A 17,329-nucleotide genomic window follows, 5' to 3' on the forward strand; every position below is an offset into this window, starting at 1 on the left:
TGAAAGCCTGTGGCCCATCTTCCCAACAAATTCTTTAGGAGTTATTTAACAACTACCCAGCCAGACTTGCCCAAGCAGGTTGTTTTAAACGGTTCTCCCTATGTGGGAGACCCAAACTACTGTTACTGAGCCACGAAGATAGACCTCCCATGTGAGCATGTGTTTTTGCCCATGTTGCCAGAGTGGTACTGACCTTAATTGCACAAAGCTGAGACCAGGGCCCATTCATAAATCCATCCCACTGTCCGTTTACCATGCCCCCATTTCTAGCTCACCTTGCAGTATCTCGTCAGGCAGCACAGGGTTGGAAAGGTAGACATCAGTCTCCCGAGCAATATTGGCCTCTCTCAGGCCCTCCACCATTCTCCTGTACTCATCCTTCAGCTTTTGTGCATCTGTTTCCTTGATCCTGCACAAATTGATCAAAATTCATTACCAATGTCAAAAAGCATTCCTACCAAAAGGTTGAGAAGACCTCTCTTATAATGATAGCTGTGGCAGAATAGTCGGTCTTAACTCAAGGAAGGAAGGAAATTAATCCCCAGAGTCACCCACAAAGAATACACTAAACTGGTATACTATTATAAAATCACACTTAGGCTCTGTATTACGTTAAATAAGCATGTTGGGCTAAACGAAACAAATAGTTATAACACAGATTATGCAGAAAAACAGTAATTTTCAGCGAATAACAGCGCGTAAGGTCTTATCAACAATCCTAGAAAATAGATACATTAATAACAAACAGTTATACACTGTAACATAGCATATCAGTGTTAGGACCATTTTTCTGAAGTCCAACTAAGGGCTTAGAAAAAACATTCACTCTGGTCCCACCAGCCCCACAGAGTTTCAACACTGGCCCTTCCCCGGAGCTTCCCGCCTCTCTAGACCTAAATAAAAATTCTTCAAAGGGACTAGGCTACTATAAAAAGTCTACCACCATTGGGTTTCAAACCACTCGAGAGGTTGGGGATGGTCAGATAACTGACCACCATTGGGTCTGAAAATGACACCACTACACAGTCCCCCTCCATTTGTTTAGGCTTTGGGCCGACCCAGCCTACCCTTCTTGCCATGAGGATGACACCTGGGTCAATATTAGGCCCGATCAAATTGGTATATATCCAATGAGTCGCTTTATTCATTAGTGAGACAGTTGACTGAAATCCACCCTTTGAGAGCCCTGGTAAGCCTGTGATTATCCCCACAAAAGGTGCCGCTGCGGGTGGTAGATTCAGAGTAGTTTTGTCCGACACACAAAGGCAGTTTGTCCCAGAGGAACCCCTCCCCAGTACTAGAACTTAGCTCATTCCAGCCGGTCCTCCCAGTGTTACAATTAGCAATTGCCCTATTCATCTTCGGGGCAAGCCCATTCCCACCAACAACAGGGACTTCCCTATCCTCACCACTACTCACTTTGGATGTATGCCTCGCCAGCACGGCCTTCCCATTAGGCTCAACCCGCCCCCCTCACTCCTACTGCAGCCAAACCATAATCTGACCGTTTTTTGGTTAACGCTCTAATTGAGTAGTCCATGATGGCCAATGTACTCATGACTCCTGACTTAAATGCCTGTAATGAGTCAATAACTATCTGGAGAGGCTTAAGCTTTGCATCCAACAGGGATTCCAGCCAGAGCTTATCGTCCTACACAGCAGATGAGGAGTCAAGGTCCTGGCTTGGTTCACTAGCCAAGCTCCCACCCATGGGGCTGCTCACCAGGAGCCTATCAGCCACACTCATTCCCGTCCAGAGGCTAACTCGTCCCTTGGCAAATCCCCCTCCCAAACTCAACCATCAATACCATCAGTTGCACCTATTCCCATACTTTCTTGCGGGGAGACCTGTACTTGGCCGGCAACGGCCAATCATTCCTGAGGGGTGGTAACATTAGACGCCCTACCTTCTGGGCCCCCCTCTCCCACCAAAGAACAAGTTACTTTCTTACCTGGTAACGTTCTTTCGATGAGATGGTCCGACGACCTATTCCATATCTATGACAGGTAATGTCCACAGCTGTGCTGCTTCGGAAAATCTTTGCCGTCTGCGTCCTGCGTCGATGTGCCGTCCCCGAGTACCTCCTCCGACGGCCGACGTCACCCAATGTCATAAGTAGGATGCACGACTCCCGTAGCCTCAGTTGTAGTTTTTTCCCCAGAACGTGTGCCACCAGTTTTCTGCCAGTCAGACACACAAGGCCTTGCGGAACGCAAGCTGTAATCGCAAAAGAAATTCCGCAGCTGGGAAGGTAGGGAGGGAACGATATAGAATACGTCGTCGGACCATCCCATCGAAAGAAAGTTACCAGGTAAGAAAGTAACTTGTTCTTCGAGGGGATTGGGTCCTCCGATGTATTCCATATCTATGACAGACTCCCAAAGCAGTACCAAGCAAGGAGGTGGGAAAAGAATTTAGAACACAAATTTAGCTTGCCCAATCAAATTGCAGAATAAAGGACTGCCTTGCCAAAGGCCAGATCCTGCCCTCTGATGGACTCGAGGGAGTAGTGACGTACAAAAGTATGTACTGAAGCCCAGGTGGCTGCATCACAGATATGACGAATAGGAACACCCCTCTGCAGGGCAGTAGACGCAGCCACTCCCCTGGTAGAATGGGCCCGCAAGCTAGCCGGAGGGTCCTTACTCGCTAAGCGGTAACCCTCAGAGATAGCTAAAATAATCCAACGAGACAAAGTCTGTTTCGTCACAGCTTGTCCCAAACGCTTTCCAGCGTAACCAATGAAAAGTTGATCGTCCACTCTGACCCGGGACATGCGCGAAATATAAAAGCTCAACGCTCTCCTAGGATCAAGCCTATGGAGCCTCTCCTCTTCCTCACCAGGATGTGGAGGAGGATAGAACGCCGGAAGAACAACCTTCTGGCTCAAATGAAATTCCGAAACCACCTTCGGAAGGAAGGAAGGACGAACTCTAAGGACAACCCTGTCCTTATGAAACACAGTGAAGGGTGGCTTAATTGAAAGTGCCTGTAACTCACTCACTCTGCGAGCGGAAGTAACCGCAACCAAAAACACAGTTTTCAGAGTTAACAGTCTCAAAGGGCAAGAATGCAAAGGCTCAAACAGAGCACCCATAAGAAACTTAAGAACAAGGTTCAAATCCCAACCGGGCACCAGAAAAGGTGACGGAGGAAACACATTAGTGAGCCCTTTCAAAAAATGAGACATTAAAGGAATCTTAAAATAGGAACATTCTTCAGACGAGCGCTTAAGGATGGACAGCGCCGCCAGGTAACCTTTAATGGTCCCCACTTGCAAGCCCCTGTTGGCCAAGGAAAGCAAAAAAGATAGAACCATGGGAATGTCACACTCAAAAGGATCCACATTCTTTACTCTGCACCAGTCGCAGAACTTTCTCCAACGGCAACGGTACAGAGACTTTGTTGCCGGCCGCCTGGCCGAGAGCAACACCTCCATCACGTCTTCAGGGAGGTCCCAATCCTTATACCTCAACCTTTCAGTAGCCAAGCGTGAAGGTTGAGGGATCTGACCTCTGGATGGAGAACCTGACACCCCCTCCCGTGAGAGCAGATCGTCTCAGTAGAGAAGACGACGTGGAGGGCAGATGGACAAGTCGAGAAGGTCAGGGTACCACGTCCTCCTGGCCCACGCCGGAGCAATGAGGATCATCCAGGAACCGAACCTCCGTAACCTCTGCAGTACTTGCGGGATGACGAGGACTGGAGGAAACACGTACAGCATTCGGAATGACCACTCCACCACGAACGTGTCTCCTAAGGCCCCTTTTGGAGGAAAGTCCCACGAGCAGAACCTTTCGCACTTCCGGTTGACACTGGAGGCGAAGAGATCCACTTGAGGGGTCCCCCAAAGGGCGAAGATCTCCAGGAGAATCTCCTGAGCCAGCTCCCACTCGTGAGAGATCGTGCTCCGCCTGCTCAGAGCGTCCGCCGTCTCGTCGTCTCCGGCCAGATGAACAGCCGAGATCGAAACTTCCTGCTGGATGGCCCACAACGCAAGCTGCATCGCCTCCCTGCACAGAGGAAGTGACCCTGCCCCCCCTTTTTGTTGAGGTAGTGCATGGCCACTGTGTTGTCCGTTAGAATCAGGACACTCTTTCCTCGCACAGTCGGCAGAAAAGCCTTCAGGGCAAGCCTGATGGCCCTCAGCTCCAACAGATTGATAAGGAGTCTGGACTCCGACAGAGACCAACGACCGTTGACTGTCAACTCGTTGGCATGAGCTCCCCATCCCGTGAGGGATGCGTCCGTCACGATCATCACCTCTGGCCAGGGCAGCCAAAATGGGGCCCCCTTCATCAGATTGCCTTCGACGGCCCACCACAGAAGGTCCTGGGCGACCGAGGGCGGCACCTGAACAGGGTCCGACAGCCGGCCGGAGGACTAAGACCACTGGAGCTTGAGTGCCCACTGCAAAGATCTCATCCGCAGACGAGCCGCTGGCACCAGAAGAATGCAGGATGCCATGAGGCCGAGCAGTCTCAAGAACTCGGACGCTGGGAGATTCTGGGCAAGCTGAAACTTGTGCACCATCTGCTGAATGTGAAGAGCCCTCACCTGGGGAGGAAAACACTGCCCCAGGGATGTGTCGAGCACTGCTCCGATGTACTGGAGCCACTGTGTTGGTGTTAAATGGGACTGCTTTAAATTGAGGGAGAAGCCCAGCTTGTGAAGGGAGTGGCAGGTGACGGACAGATGATCCAGGACTTGCTCGGGAGATCTCCCCCTGATCAACCAATCGTCCAGGTAGGGATAGACGTGAATCCCCCCCTTTCCTGAGATGCGCTGCCACCCCCACCATGAGCTTCGTGAAAACCCTCAGGGCGGAGGTCAATCCGAACGGCAGGACCCGAAACTGAAAGTGCGATTCGCCAACCGCGAACCTCAGGTACTTCTTGTGCTTGGGATGGATCGGCACATGGAAGTAAGCACCCTTGAGGTCGAGAGACACCAACCAGTCCTGAAGCTGAAGGGCCTGGAAGACTTGAGAGAGAGTATCCATCTTGAACTTGTCCTTCCTGAGGAGTTTGTTCAAACCGCACAAGTCCATGATGGGTCTCAATCCCCCGTCTTTCTTCGAAATAAAGAAATAAGGGGAATACCATCCCTTGTTCCTCTCCGCTACAGGCACCAGTTCTATAGCGCCTTTCTCCAGCAGGGCTTGAATTTCCTGCGCAAGGAGCGGATCCGGACTCTTCAAAGAGAGGTTCCCAGGTGGATTGTCGTGAGGCCTCTGCCGAAAGGGAAGACAGTAGATGTGGGTTATGATCTCCAGAACCCACACATCTGAAGTAATGGCTCGCCACTCTACAAGATGCTGCACCAGCCTTACCCCAACCGGCGAACCATGGGACCTGGCCTCATGACTGAGAGGTAGCGGCTGCGGCGTTGCCTGAGGGCAACGAGGCAACTGCCCGAGCGGCCTTGGCACCTCGAGTACCCTGTTTTCCACCTCTGGCACTCTTACGGTGGCCTCTTAGACTGCTAGCTCCTCTCGCTTTACTGAAGGATGAGTAATAGCGAAAGAAACCTCCCCTCCATTGTTGTCAACTAGGACGAAAAGGCGGAGGTTGTTGAACTGCAGCGCCCAACGACTTCGCTGCACCTTTGGAGGTCTGCAACTTCTCAAGGCTCTCGTCAGCCTTGCTGCCAAAAAGATGTTCACCGTCAAAGGGCATGTTGAGGAGCCGGGACTGCACATCAGGAGCGAACCCAGACTTCCGCAACCACACAAACCTGCGTATTACTGTGCTCTTCGCCATGGTCTGGCTGACACAATTTGCCATGTCCAAACCCGACTGAACGGCCTCACACATGGCATCCTTGCCATCCTGAACCATAGCAAGGAAACCATCCCGTTCGTCCCCTTCGGGAATATGTTCACCCGCTAATGCAACACAGTTCCACAGAGTGTGTGTGCAACGAGACAAGGCACATATGGAGTTGGCCGCCTGAAGCGCCATACCCCCTGAAGAAAACACTTTCTTTCCCAGCCGTCAAAACGTTTGTCGTCCCTATCCGGAGAGATGGTAGGATATGACGCCTGCTTTGCCAGGCCCGTAGCCGCCTGCACCACCAAACTCTCCGGAGTGGGGTGCCTGGACAAGTAGCAGGGGTCGCTACTGGCTGGACGGTATTTTCGCGACAAAGACTTGCCCACTGCCGGGAGACTCTCCGGAGCAGTCCACGCCGCTGCCACCCTTCTCTGCAGAGCCATATGAAACGGCAGTACCGGGTCAGTGGGGGGACCAAGATCAAGGATGTCCGTGAGATCATCCTGAACGAACTCCCCTGGGGGAGCCGACCATCCCAAGTACTTGGTGACCCGAGACATAAGGAGCCGGTAGGAAGAATCGGCATGAGTGCCAGGCTCCAGCCTACAAAACTCCACCTCCGGAGAGGTGTCCAGTCCACTGGCATCATGCAGTGACTGCCTCAGGTCATCAAACTGGCTATGGCCCGAGAGAAGCTCATCTGATACCGTAACCGGAACCAAGCCTTCATCAGAGCCTTCATCACCCTCTGAAAAGTACTCCAGGCGGTGAGAGGAAGACACCTGGGGACCAAAGCTATGCCTGACCTTAGCCAGAGCCTTTCTAGGGGCTAACCCCGTGCCACAGGGCCCCTCCGACACCACCGCCTCCAAAGGCGTCGAGGGTGCCGAACGAGTCGGCGCCAGCGTCGACAGAAACGGCGTCGAGCGAATCGGCGTTGACGTCAGCTGCAGCGCCGCCAGCATCGACGGCGTCGACACATGCCTCAAAGCCGGAACTCCGAGCATGTCTCTCGACGACCTAGGTGCCGACCGTGTCGACGACCACTCGGAGGCAGTGCCTCGAGAGAAATCGTAGACGACCTCGGCGCCACAGGCGTCGACATCTTCTTCGAAGACAGCACAGGATCACGCGGTCTGGAGCGCGTCGAGGACCGGGACCTGGAACGGGCATGGCGAGAATGGCTACCCTTGTCCGAGCGGGAACTTTCCTGCAAGCCGTGCCGACCACCCGAGCCCGAAGGCGTACGAGCGGTGTCTCTCGACCGGTGCCGACCGACCCCACTCGAAGGTGCGGACGGACCGGTGCTCTGCGATTCAAGAATCGCTAACATCTGCTTCCCGAAGGAAGCCCATTCCTCCGGTGTCGCTTGCATGGTGGGATAAGCGACCCGCCGACGGGCGGAGTCCTCGGAAGAGGACGGGGAATGCCTCGAAGAGGCGGAGGAGTGGCGAGACTTGACTCCTGAAAGGAGACCCACTGGATTTCCGACAATGACGCAGAGAGTCGCCTCTCGAGTCATCCGTCGAAAGCCCCGAAGACCTCGACTTCCGGGGCTTAGACACCCGACCTACCGACAGCTTCTTCTTGCGTTCCCGCAAGGCCTTGGCCGTGAGTGACTGGCAGTCGACACAGTCGTCCGTATCGTGGGCCTCCCCGAGGCACCAGAGGCAGGCATTGTGCGAGTCCGTGACCAATATCTTGGACCCACAGTCCCCGCATTTCTTGAAGCCCGGACGCGGAGTTGAAGACGAAGTATACATCGCCACAAACAGGTCTTCACAAAAACCGAACAGGTTCAACGAACCGAGAAGAATACAGCAAACTCCAAAGAGTCGAGGCGTCCCGAGATTCACGAAGCGAACACGTTCGCGGAACAAACGGAACTGAGGCTATGGGCATTGTGCGTCCTACTTATCACATCGGGTGACGTCGGCCGTTGGAGGAGGTCCTCAGGGACGGCGCATCGATGTCATCGATGCAGGCACCAAAGATTTTCCGAAGCAGCACAGCTGTGGACATTACCTGTCATAGATATGGAATATGTTGGAGGACCCAATCCCCTCGAACAATCATTCTGGACACCAATAGTAGATGTTGCACACCCTTCTTAGCCTGGGATGCTCTCTCTGGAGACTTTTTCCGCAGCATTGATACAATTCACTATTTTACTAGCCATTACATCCAAATATGAGTCCAGTGATCGCTGCAGGAGACTGGACTTACAATTTGGGGGCTCTCAACCCAATTTTACATGTTTTTTTGTTGAACCTTTTCCTAAAGCCCCCAGTCTCCCCTGCTTTCCTTTTCCACATGTGAGTAAAAAAATAGAAAATGCAGAATTATTGGTAGCCACTGGGGCACTAGGTAGTTTTCCTAAATCTGGCTTGTACAACACGCCCTCCACCCCCTTTTGAGGGCTGCATAACCATTAACCCTAGGGTGGGGGCAAAGACACCCAACCAAAACCAATCCTCTCAAAGTTAAGTATTGTGGCACAGAGACTAGGCTTAGCTCTCAGGAAGGGGTAGGAGGATGACACAAAGGTATAATTAGCCCGCACTCTTATCACTAGGAAATACACCACAGATATGCTGAAAAATACATATAATTATTATATTACACATATACACGGCATGGAATCAGGCCTTGCCAAGGAAGGGAGGGAGCCTGCACCCCAATTCCCTTCTAAGGTGCCAGAGCGAGGTCAGGACCCCTCCCAAACTCGCCTTACCCGTTCGTGTGGCGGTGCAAGGGTTGCAGCAGAGGGCAGCGGGACAAGGCCTCAAGAAAGACGCTGAACGCTGGGACTGCAGGGTGGTGGTCTCCACAATGCCACAGAATGTGATGAGTGTGACAACACTGGGAGGGGGCAAGGCTTAGAAGCCATCCCTTTTTTGTCTTCCCCTGTCACACCCACTAAAGGAAGGTACATTTTTGGGCAGGTTGAGTTGGCCAATCAGGGGAGGGGGCTGGGCTATTTAAAGGGAAGCCTGGTGAGTGTGCAGTATTGGCTAGTTGAGTGAGGGGTGGAGGAGGACATCCGAGAGGCCAGAGGAGGCTAAAGCAAAAGGAGTGCAGAGCTATTGGAGAGAGGGAGTCTATGGCGGGTGTGTGAGTGAGAGTAATGAGAGAACAATAGTTACAGAGTAGGAAGTAGTGGTGGCAGTAGTAGTTCAGAGTAGTGGTAGCGAAGGTAATTGGTAGCAGTGGACGGTAGTGAGTATGAAAGAGTGATTGTGAGTGTTAGAGAGTGATTGCGACAATATTGGAAGTGACAGTAGTGGGAGAGGTAGAGTGGGAGTGGAAGGTGTAGTAGTAAGGAGGAGGGAAGGAAGTAGTAGTAGAGGCACTAGTAGAGTGGTAGTTGGGAGTGGAAGTAGTTGGAAGTGGAGGAGTAAGGAGAGTGGTAATATCTACGGGTGGAGGTGACGAAGGCGGAGTGTGAGAGCGGAGGGACAGGAGTACGGTGGGAGGAAAACATCTTGGGACCTAGGTTAGAGGAGGGTCAGGTGAGAAAGTGTGTGAACTCCGAGTTGGTGGAGCAGCGTGGAATGAGGCACCATCCCTAACATCTCTAGGAGAGTAAGCAGGGCTAGGTTAGGGACAGTTAGAAAATCCCCTTGGAGACAGTCAGCCAGTGCCTTAGGCAAACCACCAATAGACCAAGGTAGACTAAAGACAGATAGGTGTTCCCGATCCAATAGCAACTAAAATCCCCTTTAAGGACATCTGGGCTCGGGAGGGCAAAATCAGTGGGAAGTAGTTGGAAAGGAATGGCCCCAGTGCCAACTTCCCTAAAGAACCCAAAAGATCCTAAAGATAATTCCTAAGAATCTACAACCATTTAGTCCGTTTTAAGAATAAATACCCTTGCAACATTACTGGAGCTTTAGAGTGGTTATTCATGGCAGTCACACCATCACATAGGGCAAAAAGTACTTGAGCTGATAATACAAAGTGGTAAATATAAAGTATATTATAAATGCAGAAAGCATTGTGAAGACTCTCCTCGCCCTTATATTTTAATGTACGTCCTATACAGATCTATGTGATCACTGCGCCGCCTGTAATTACGCCGTCGAAAATGTCTGCAAATATGGTGCGGCGCAGTGATCAAATAGATCACTTTTGCCCACCTGCACCGGCCCGCAATCCCTAAAAACCACAACCCTCCCACCCCCCACCACTTACCTTTACTGCAGCGCACTCCTGTGTGCCGCTGGCATCCTTGTACCCCTGCGGCGTCAGCTCCTTTCACTTAGGTGGGGCAGTGCTGACGCTGCAGGGTCCTTTTTTCTTTTAATCTTATCCCCACTTACTGTAATGGTTAGCAGGGGACAGCCCTGCAGCCCCCAATTTCCTTTACCGATCCCAAGGAGAGCGGGGGACACCCCCGCTCTGCTTGGGCGCAGTAATGGGGGTCAGGATTTTTGTACCACGCTCCGGCGAACTGTAGTAATGTCGCCACAATGGTGGCGACATTATGGTACAATTCCTCCTATACCACAGAGAAGTACACAACATAGTGTACACACAGTTACCATTGCAATTAACTTCTGGAAAAAAGTTCCACAGTGACCAAAGTGTACATCTATTCTCAGACAGAGAAGTGAAAAGGATCACAGGTACATTAAAAAAATCTACTTCTTGGCCTAGAACTCCCTAAAGCACAGGGGAATACATGATACATGGCCATGGGAAGGGTAAGTACCCCACAAAGTCACTTTAGCACAGTTCTAAAGGGAGTTGAATGTTCCATAGAGCTATTTAGGGCAATGAGAAAGCCAGACGGCAAACAACCCTTGGAGAACAGAGGAGACCGCAATGAACAGATGCAGAGGTCAGGTTGAGAACCAGGCACTCCAGGAAAATTGGCAGCACAGCCGGGTGACATCCAATGTTATCCAATGGGAAATGTGGCAAAGGCCTGCTTCTGAAAAGCCTTTACCACCCTGGACCAGAGGTACGCCTTAGGGTGTGTAGCTCAAAAAGGTACGCATCACAGGACACAGAGGTAAGTACTCATTGTGTTGCATTTCATTTATTTGAACAACAGGGATGTCAATATCGATCAGAAAAGACTTACAATAATGCATTTACAGATGGCAGAGGCATTCCCACAAAGGGTTATTGTAAAATAGTACAAAGATGACTTATAAAGGAAACATTAACCTAAGGGGGAAACTGCTTCAAATTAAAGAGGAGGATTATTTAAATAGACAAAATGACATTATTAAGCGGCACTGGAGGCATTGGTGGGATACTTTAGGGAGGCTGGTGGAAAGGGCAGGGTGGCTTAAACTTCACTTACTCTAGCAAGTTAGTGAAGTTTTAGCCAAGCTGCTATCAGTTGGGCTGGCTTTGATTATTATGAGCAAGAAGGTTAGGCGGGAAGGAGAGAGGGGAGGGTAGGGATGTCATTTGAAGCCGGAAGAAAGAAGACTTCATAAGAGTTCAGCATAAGGCAATGGAGACCAATCCAGTGATGAAATGCAGTGAAACAGTTAGTAATCCGTTCCGAGGTGGCAGCAGTGAAGGAAGGAAAGGAGAACAATATTTGAGTGTCATCAGCAAAATGGTGATAGTGAAATCCAAAGGATGAGGTAAGTCTTCCTTGGGTAGAGGTATAAAGGGTGAATGTTAGGTAGTATTTCCATCTTGTTTGATCCTCATCTGGTGAGTCCCTCCCATCACGTTTTGCTGGATTACTAGATTTTTTTCTGACTCTCTTGAGTGAGTGGGAATCTTTTTCCTCACTCGCCCATTCTGGTTTTGTACTCTGGGCACCCCTTTTTGGGTTGCTTTTTATGGAGTCTGCTTTCCTGCAGATTTCCTATGTCATTTGTAATTTTCTATTGTAGCACACAGCATCTTATGTGCAGTGCTACAGGAAGCTCCTTGAGCGGCCCTCTTTGGTTCTATTTGTATTCCTTGCGAGAAATACGGTTCCCAAGGTTAGGAGGGTACATTTTATCCTACCTACACTTTTCCTGTGAGACCAGCAACCCCCCACCTTATGTGGTGTGTTGAGGGGACACTTGTCTCTTTTTTCCATTATCATGTAACTTTTTGGTTACAGTAACAAATCCATCTGAGTGGCTGGTGGCAGTGGATACTTTTTCTACCAATTTTGTGAAACTTACAATGCAGACTGCATTCGCATCTACGGTAAGGGACGTATGGGACACAATTGATCCAAAATGGTTCCATTCTTCTTTTTTCACCAACCCGCAATGGTTTGTACTTTCTTGATACTTCTTCTGCCGTGCTGGGTGGGGAGGCCATTGAGTGCTTTTGGTCTTTGCCAGGATCCCTCTGTGAAGCCCGCCCGAAGGCGTCAGTGTGTCTGGGAGGACAGGAAGCTGGAGGACTCCAAAATTCCACAGGTCTTTGTCTTCCAGTGTGCCTGCTTAGATCCAGATCTAACTGGGCGGCTGGCTGTCCTAGAAGGACATACCCACCCAACCCCAAGTTTGAATGACAGCATGTTAGGGTACATTTTCATTTTTATGTACAATCTCCTCCACATGTCACTCCCCCAGCACTTTTTGCTGGATTTTTGGTCTGTTCCCACCTTTTTCCACACTCACTCATTCTTTTACCCTATCGTAGGGTTTTCTGAAGTCCAACGGGGGGTTAGACTTTATAAGACTTATCTCTTGGTTTTAGGGCCCCAACTTCTAATATAGGCCAGCACTACCCAAGTCGGTAGAGTGGCAGATCAGCCAGGCTTGCCTTAGGAGGGAGGATTGTGAGCAGTAGAGCAGTGCAGAGAAATCCGCACACACAGATCCAAGGAAACCCTCACTTAAAGTTCTATCAAAATAATTATTTATTTATATATATACACAAGGCACACAAGCAACTCTAAAATTCAGCAACTACTAATAACATTCAATTAAAAATGGAATAAGATTCGGAAAAGGAACAATATGATATGATATATTCATAACGTGCTTAATACCCATAGGTTTCTAAGCACGGACCCGGGATCAAATCTGTGTTGCTCTGTGTCGTTTTGCTTCCAAGGCGAGCACGTTGCCCCTGAGCTATCCTCCCAAGACTATAATAATGCAGGCAAGTAACTTTTCATATCCACACAGAGTGACGTCAGTTAAGGTTAGTGAAAACACTTATATGTATCACCTTTGCAAAAATACAGTTAAAGGGGAAGTAAAGGTTAGACAGAACACAGCTGGTATGTAACAATGTAACTGTTAGGGAGAATTCTCATTTCAGTGCAAATTCCCTTCAACCTCAGAGACCCCCAGCTCTTTTGCTGGACTTTGGGACTTTAAATTTTAACCCTGGAGTGAGACCTTTTTCTCATGTGTTTTGACCTGATTTAGATTATGTGTTTCCTTTTTGGAGTCTGACAAACCCCATAGGCATCTACTTTTTGTATGGTGACACACAGCACCCTCAGTGCAGTGTCAGAGAAATCCTTTAGATTTCTCATAAAGTTTAAATACCTTTTCTTGTGTGAACTACTGTTCCCAAGAATAGTAAAGTGAAATTGACTTTACTTACCTTTCCTCTTTGTAGGTCCAGCACACCCCATCTTATATGGAGTGCTGGGGCGTTACCTATTAGTCCCGTATCCTGAATTCTCATGTAACAATTTTATGTTACCCTCACTACTTTAAATGGCTGGTGGCAGAGGTTTAATTTTCCTATCATTGTGCTTTTGTACCGCAGTCTGAACCCTCAGCTGCAGTATAGCACCCTGGGTAACAATTTCTGTCAAAATAGTCCTGGTTGTCTTTTTTTGCCATTTTCTGTTTCTGAGGTCTTTCCTGGGGTTTACTCTGTGCGTTGAGCCAGGTTTTAGCCCTTTGTTCATTCTGCCTTTGGCAGGCTTCATCCCTGAAGCTTGCCTCTGGCTCCAGTGTGTCTGGAAAGGCAGGATGTGAGGGAGGTTCCCGAAAGTCCCCTGTCCTTTGTCTCTAGGAGTGCATGAATGCAACCAGTCCCGATTGGCTGGCTGGCTGTCCTTTCCACCCCGATGTTTGATTGACAGCCTAGGCTGTGCATGTATGGGGGAAAACCTGCTTAAATGGCGAGGGTTCTGGAACTAGAGGCACAGTCGATCACTGGGAAAAATACCTGACGAAGAAACCGTGAACGGAGCTTGCTCCATCCTCCTGGACGTTTGAATTGCCAGGTGAAGCCCTGCTGCTGTGCTGAAAGTCCTTTTTCACTTCGACAGAGAAGCTCCGGAAGGGACGACTTCTTCCCTTGGGTTAGTGGTACCAACTAACCCCGAGACAAACTCCACTGGAGCATCTTCCCTGACTGGCTGTACTTCTTCGCTGCTGCAAGAACCGAGTGGTCGAGAAATCCATAGTCGAGTGCAACAAAATCTGACCAGAAGCTTCAGGAGTCTCCTAAGGACGCTCCAGAAGCAGGACGACCCGAGCCCCGAGGTCGAGCCCCCTCACCAGAGTGCAGGACCCATGGAGTGAAGGAAGCGCAACCAGTATCCAAGATCTGCGACGGTGCTGTTTACCGAGCGCTGAAACTGCGAAGTGCTGCTGATCCAAAAAGAGCCCGTAGCTGCCGACGATCTCCAAATTGCTGCCGCAGGAGCCCTCCAGACGTCCTCCCTCTTGTCCCACGACTGGGGCTCAGGAGCCCAGGGTCTGCACTACTGCAATAGGACAGAATCCACTCTTCTTCAAAACAGAGGTACTGTTTAGACTTCAGGTACTTAACTCAGTGTCTTTTTAGCTGTGTTCTTCTCAGTTGGGAATTACATTAGCTTACCTTAGAGTTGATTCCAACTCTGCTTTCCACAGGCTTCACAGCGTGTGACCCTAGAAGTGATTTCTACAAACTCTCTAACTTTGTGCATGACTTTTTATCTAAGAAGTGCTTGAGCTCCATAGACTGTGCTCCAATTGACTTTGGCTGTCCTGGCTCCCTGCAGACTCTTCTAGTCCATTGACTTTGATACTTCTGTCCCTCATAGGTGGTAACTTGTTTTAGACTGTTATTGCTAGGAAAGGCTTGTCTGGATCTCATTGGAAGATTTAAGTGTCCTCGTCTGAATTGAGAACCTGTTTAATCTTTTTCCTTCCTTAAATCTTCCCTTTCTGCAACCTCAGAATCTGCAAAGTGTATTCAGTGTGATAGATAAATGCCATTACTGTCCTTGTGAATGAAGTCACCTTAGGGTGTAGGAAGTCTGTAAAAAGCCTCTTTAAAGAGTATCCACTAAACTTGTGCTGATCCTGAAAAGTATTTTAAAGTAGAATTACCTTGTTACATAAATTTCCTTTTTAACGAATGCTCATTTAAAAATTGATGTTAAATAAAGAACTATTTATAACAGAAACTTTGAGTGTAAGTGTTACTTGGTTACCTGTATTTACAAATGTCATTGCTACAGCTCTACAGCTCACATTTACCCCTCTTGAGATAGGCCTGGCTGCTCAGTCACACTATCAACCTGTGTAGTACAGACCTATACCAAAAGGGCGGTTACCTAATACCAAGCAGGTAAGTGTTGTTTCTACTCTCACACAGTGTGACTGCACCAATTCTTACCTAACAGTATCACTCTCCAAGAATGGTTTAGGCAGTCCGATTCCTAACTAAAAATTAGTTCACAGTTCAAGTTGTGGAGGAACAAGTATTGCCCAAGCCAATCGGATCAAAAAGATGGACTTTTGGGAAACCAGCAAAGCCACATTCAAATGGACCGCACCAATTCTGATTACAATCTGCGGAGAAAAGTTAAGTAACCATTCAGATATTCTTGTAGAAAACACAGGAGTTCAAGGGGAGCCTTCCTGTACGTATAGAGGCTGCAAGACTGACACAATGGAGTTGCGGTCAACTCCCAAATGTGGAAAACAGCACCCCCTAAGCAAAGGACCACAATAAATGGCCTAAGGTAAGTGTAACCCAAGCTCCACAGTACCTGGAGGGTGAAGTTGAAAATGCAGCTGGTCGCCTTCCTGATGCAGCGTTGAAGACCCGGTTTCCTGCTCCTCGGTCATAGTGACAAAAGGGGGTGCCTTTAGTGGGCTTGTGCGGCAGCAATAGAGAGAAGCGGTTTGTGGATTTGGCACCTTTTTCTTAACTCTAAGAGGGAACAGATATCGCTGGTTGGATTCTCCTCTGTATCTTTGTCCTGAACTCTGGTGAGGATACTTTTGCAAGAGAATTCCTACATCTGGAAGCCTACGAGGATGCCCGCGAAGTTTCCACATGATTAATTTGGTCCAAGACTATGCACTCTGAAAGGCTCCAGGTACCCTGGGTATTAGTGTTCTGCAGCCCAGGAGCAATGGGGGATGCCCCAAAACAAAGGTGTCTTTAGGCGGATTGTTACCACCAGCCCATAAGCGGAAGTTGTCCTTGGCAAAGCCTTCCCTGTCGAGTTGAAAACTGGGTCAGGACAGCATCAAGGCTTCACTGATAATTATGCGGTTGTTGAAGGTGTTGTAGGCGTCTCTGCTCGTCTTCTGCTTTGGATTTCCAGTTGTCTACACTGCCTGTGGTCCAAAAACCCTCACCTTATATGCTGGAACCCATTCATTCAATCCTTTGGAGCTGTCAATCACCTGGGGGTTGGCTGTCCTGCAGGACAGCCAAATGGTTTCAGCCAGGCACACCAACAGATGTTTCGGGACCCTCCCTCGTTTCCTGCCTTCCCAGATACTGAGGAGCCTTGGTGGGCTTCAAAAAAATAATCCCACCAAAGGCACAACTCAAAAAGGACCCACCTCCACCTAGAATGATAGAAGAAGAGCACAGAAGGAACTTGCACATAGAAAATGGCAAAAAAAGGTAGATAACTTCCCTGCCTCCAGCCATTTAAGTTTGAGAATTACTGTAACTTAAAAAAGTTACAGGAGCAGTGGGAAAGGAGTTACAATGTAACCCTGTAGCACCCCACATAAGGTAGTGTGTGCTGGTCCTACAAAAGAAAAGGTAAGTAAGATAAAAGTTACCTTACTACTCTTGAGAACATTAGTTCACATGAGAGAATAACAAAAACGGTAGTACAAGGGACTCCCCAGGAACACTGCATATAGGGTACTGTGTCCTGCAAGTCAATTACAGATGTCTGTATTCAAATACATGGAGTAAAGCATACCCTCCATTAAGGTAAAAAGAGAACATAAATCAGTAAAATATGATTCCAAGTCCGAGCAAAAGAATGAGTGAGTGGTAGAAAGTTCCATTCACTTAGGAGAATAAATTTTAAAAAATCCCAGTGTCCAGCAAAAAGTGCTGTGGGTGCCTCAGGTTGAGGGGAATTAGCACAGAAACGAATCATTCTCTCCAACACATATCTTTGCATTTCATTTTGTAACTCCCTTGGGGAAATGCTTTCCTGAAAGTTCTACAGCATCTGTCATTAAATTGTGCTACACACAGCACTCTCAGTACAGTGTGGCTGTCCGCCCCTTGGCCTTCCCTTTTTATTTTCGGTACGGCTGGCTCGATCTCCAATGGGAATTAAACAAAGTTTGTAGCATTTTGTTACTAAGTGTTCCCAGCTGGGCCTGACCTTGAATAGGAACAAGACTAAGGTCAT

The 17,329-nt window shown here is 49.0% G+C and overlaps 1 protein-coding gene across 2 annotated transcripts in view; it reads right to left on the reverse strand.

Moving 5' to 3' along the window:
* The window catches only part of ERCC2 (ERCC excision repair 2, TFIIH core complex helicase subunit), a 1,037,455-nt gene that overhangs the window by 666,089 nt on the left and 354,037 nt on the right, over window positions 1-17,329 (reverse strand). For both annotated transcript variants that reach the window (XM_069644679.1, XM_069644680.1), the window contains exon 10: window positions 276-409. In XM_069644679.1, the coding sequence (XP_069500780.1) occupies window positions 276-409 (134 nt within the window). The remainder of the gene's footprint in view (window positions 1-275; window positions 410-17,329) is intronic.

The sequence above is a fragment of the Ambystoma mexicanum genome, chromosome 2p (assembly GCF_040938575.1).
Source record: "Ambystoma mexicanum isolate Mex_15411 chromosome 2p, UKY_AmexF1_1, whole genome shotgun sequence".
Taxonomy (NCBI): domain Eukaryota; kingdom Metazoa; phylum Chordata; class Amphibia; order Caudata; family Ambystomatidae; genus Ambystoma; species Ambystoma mexicanum.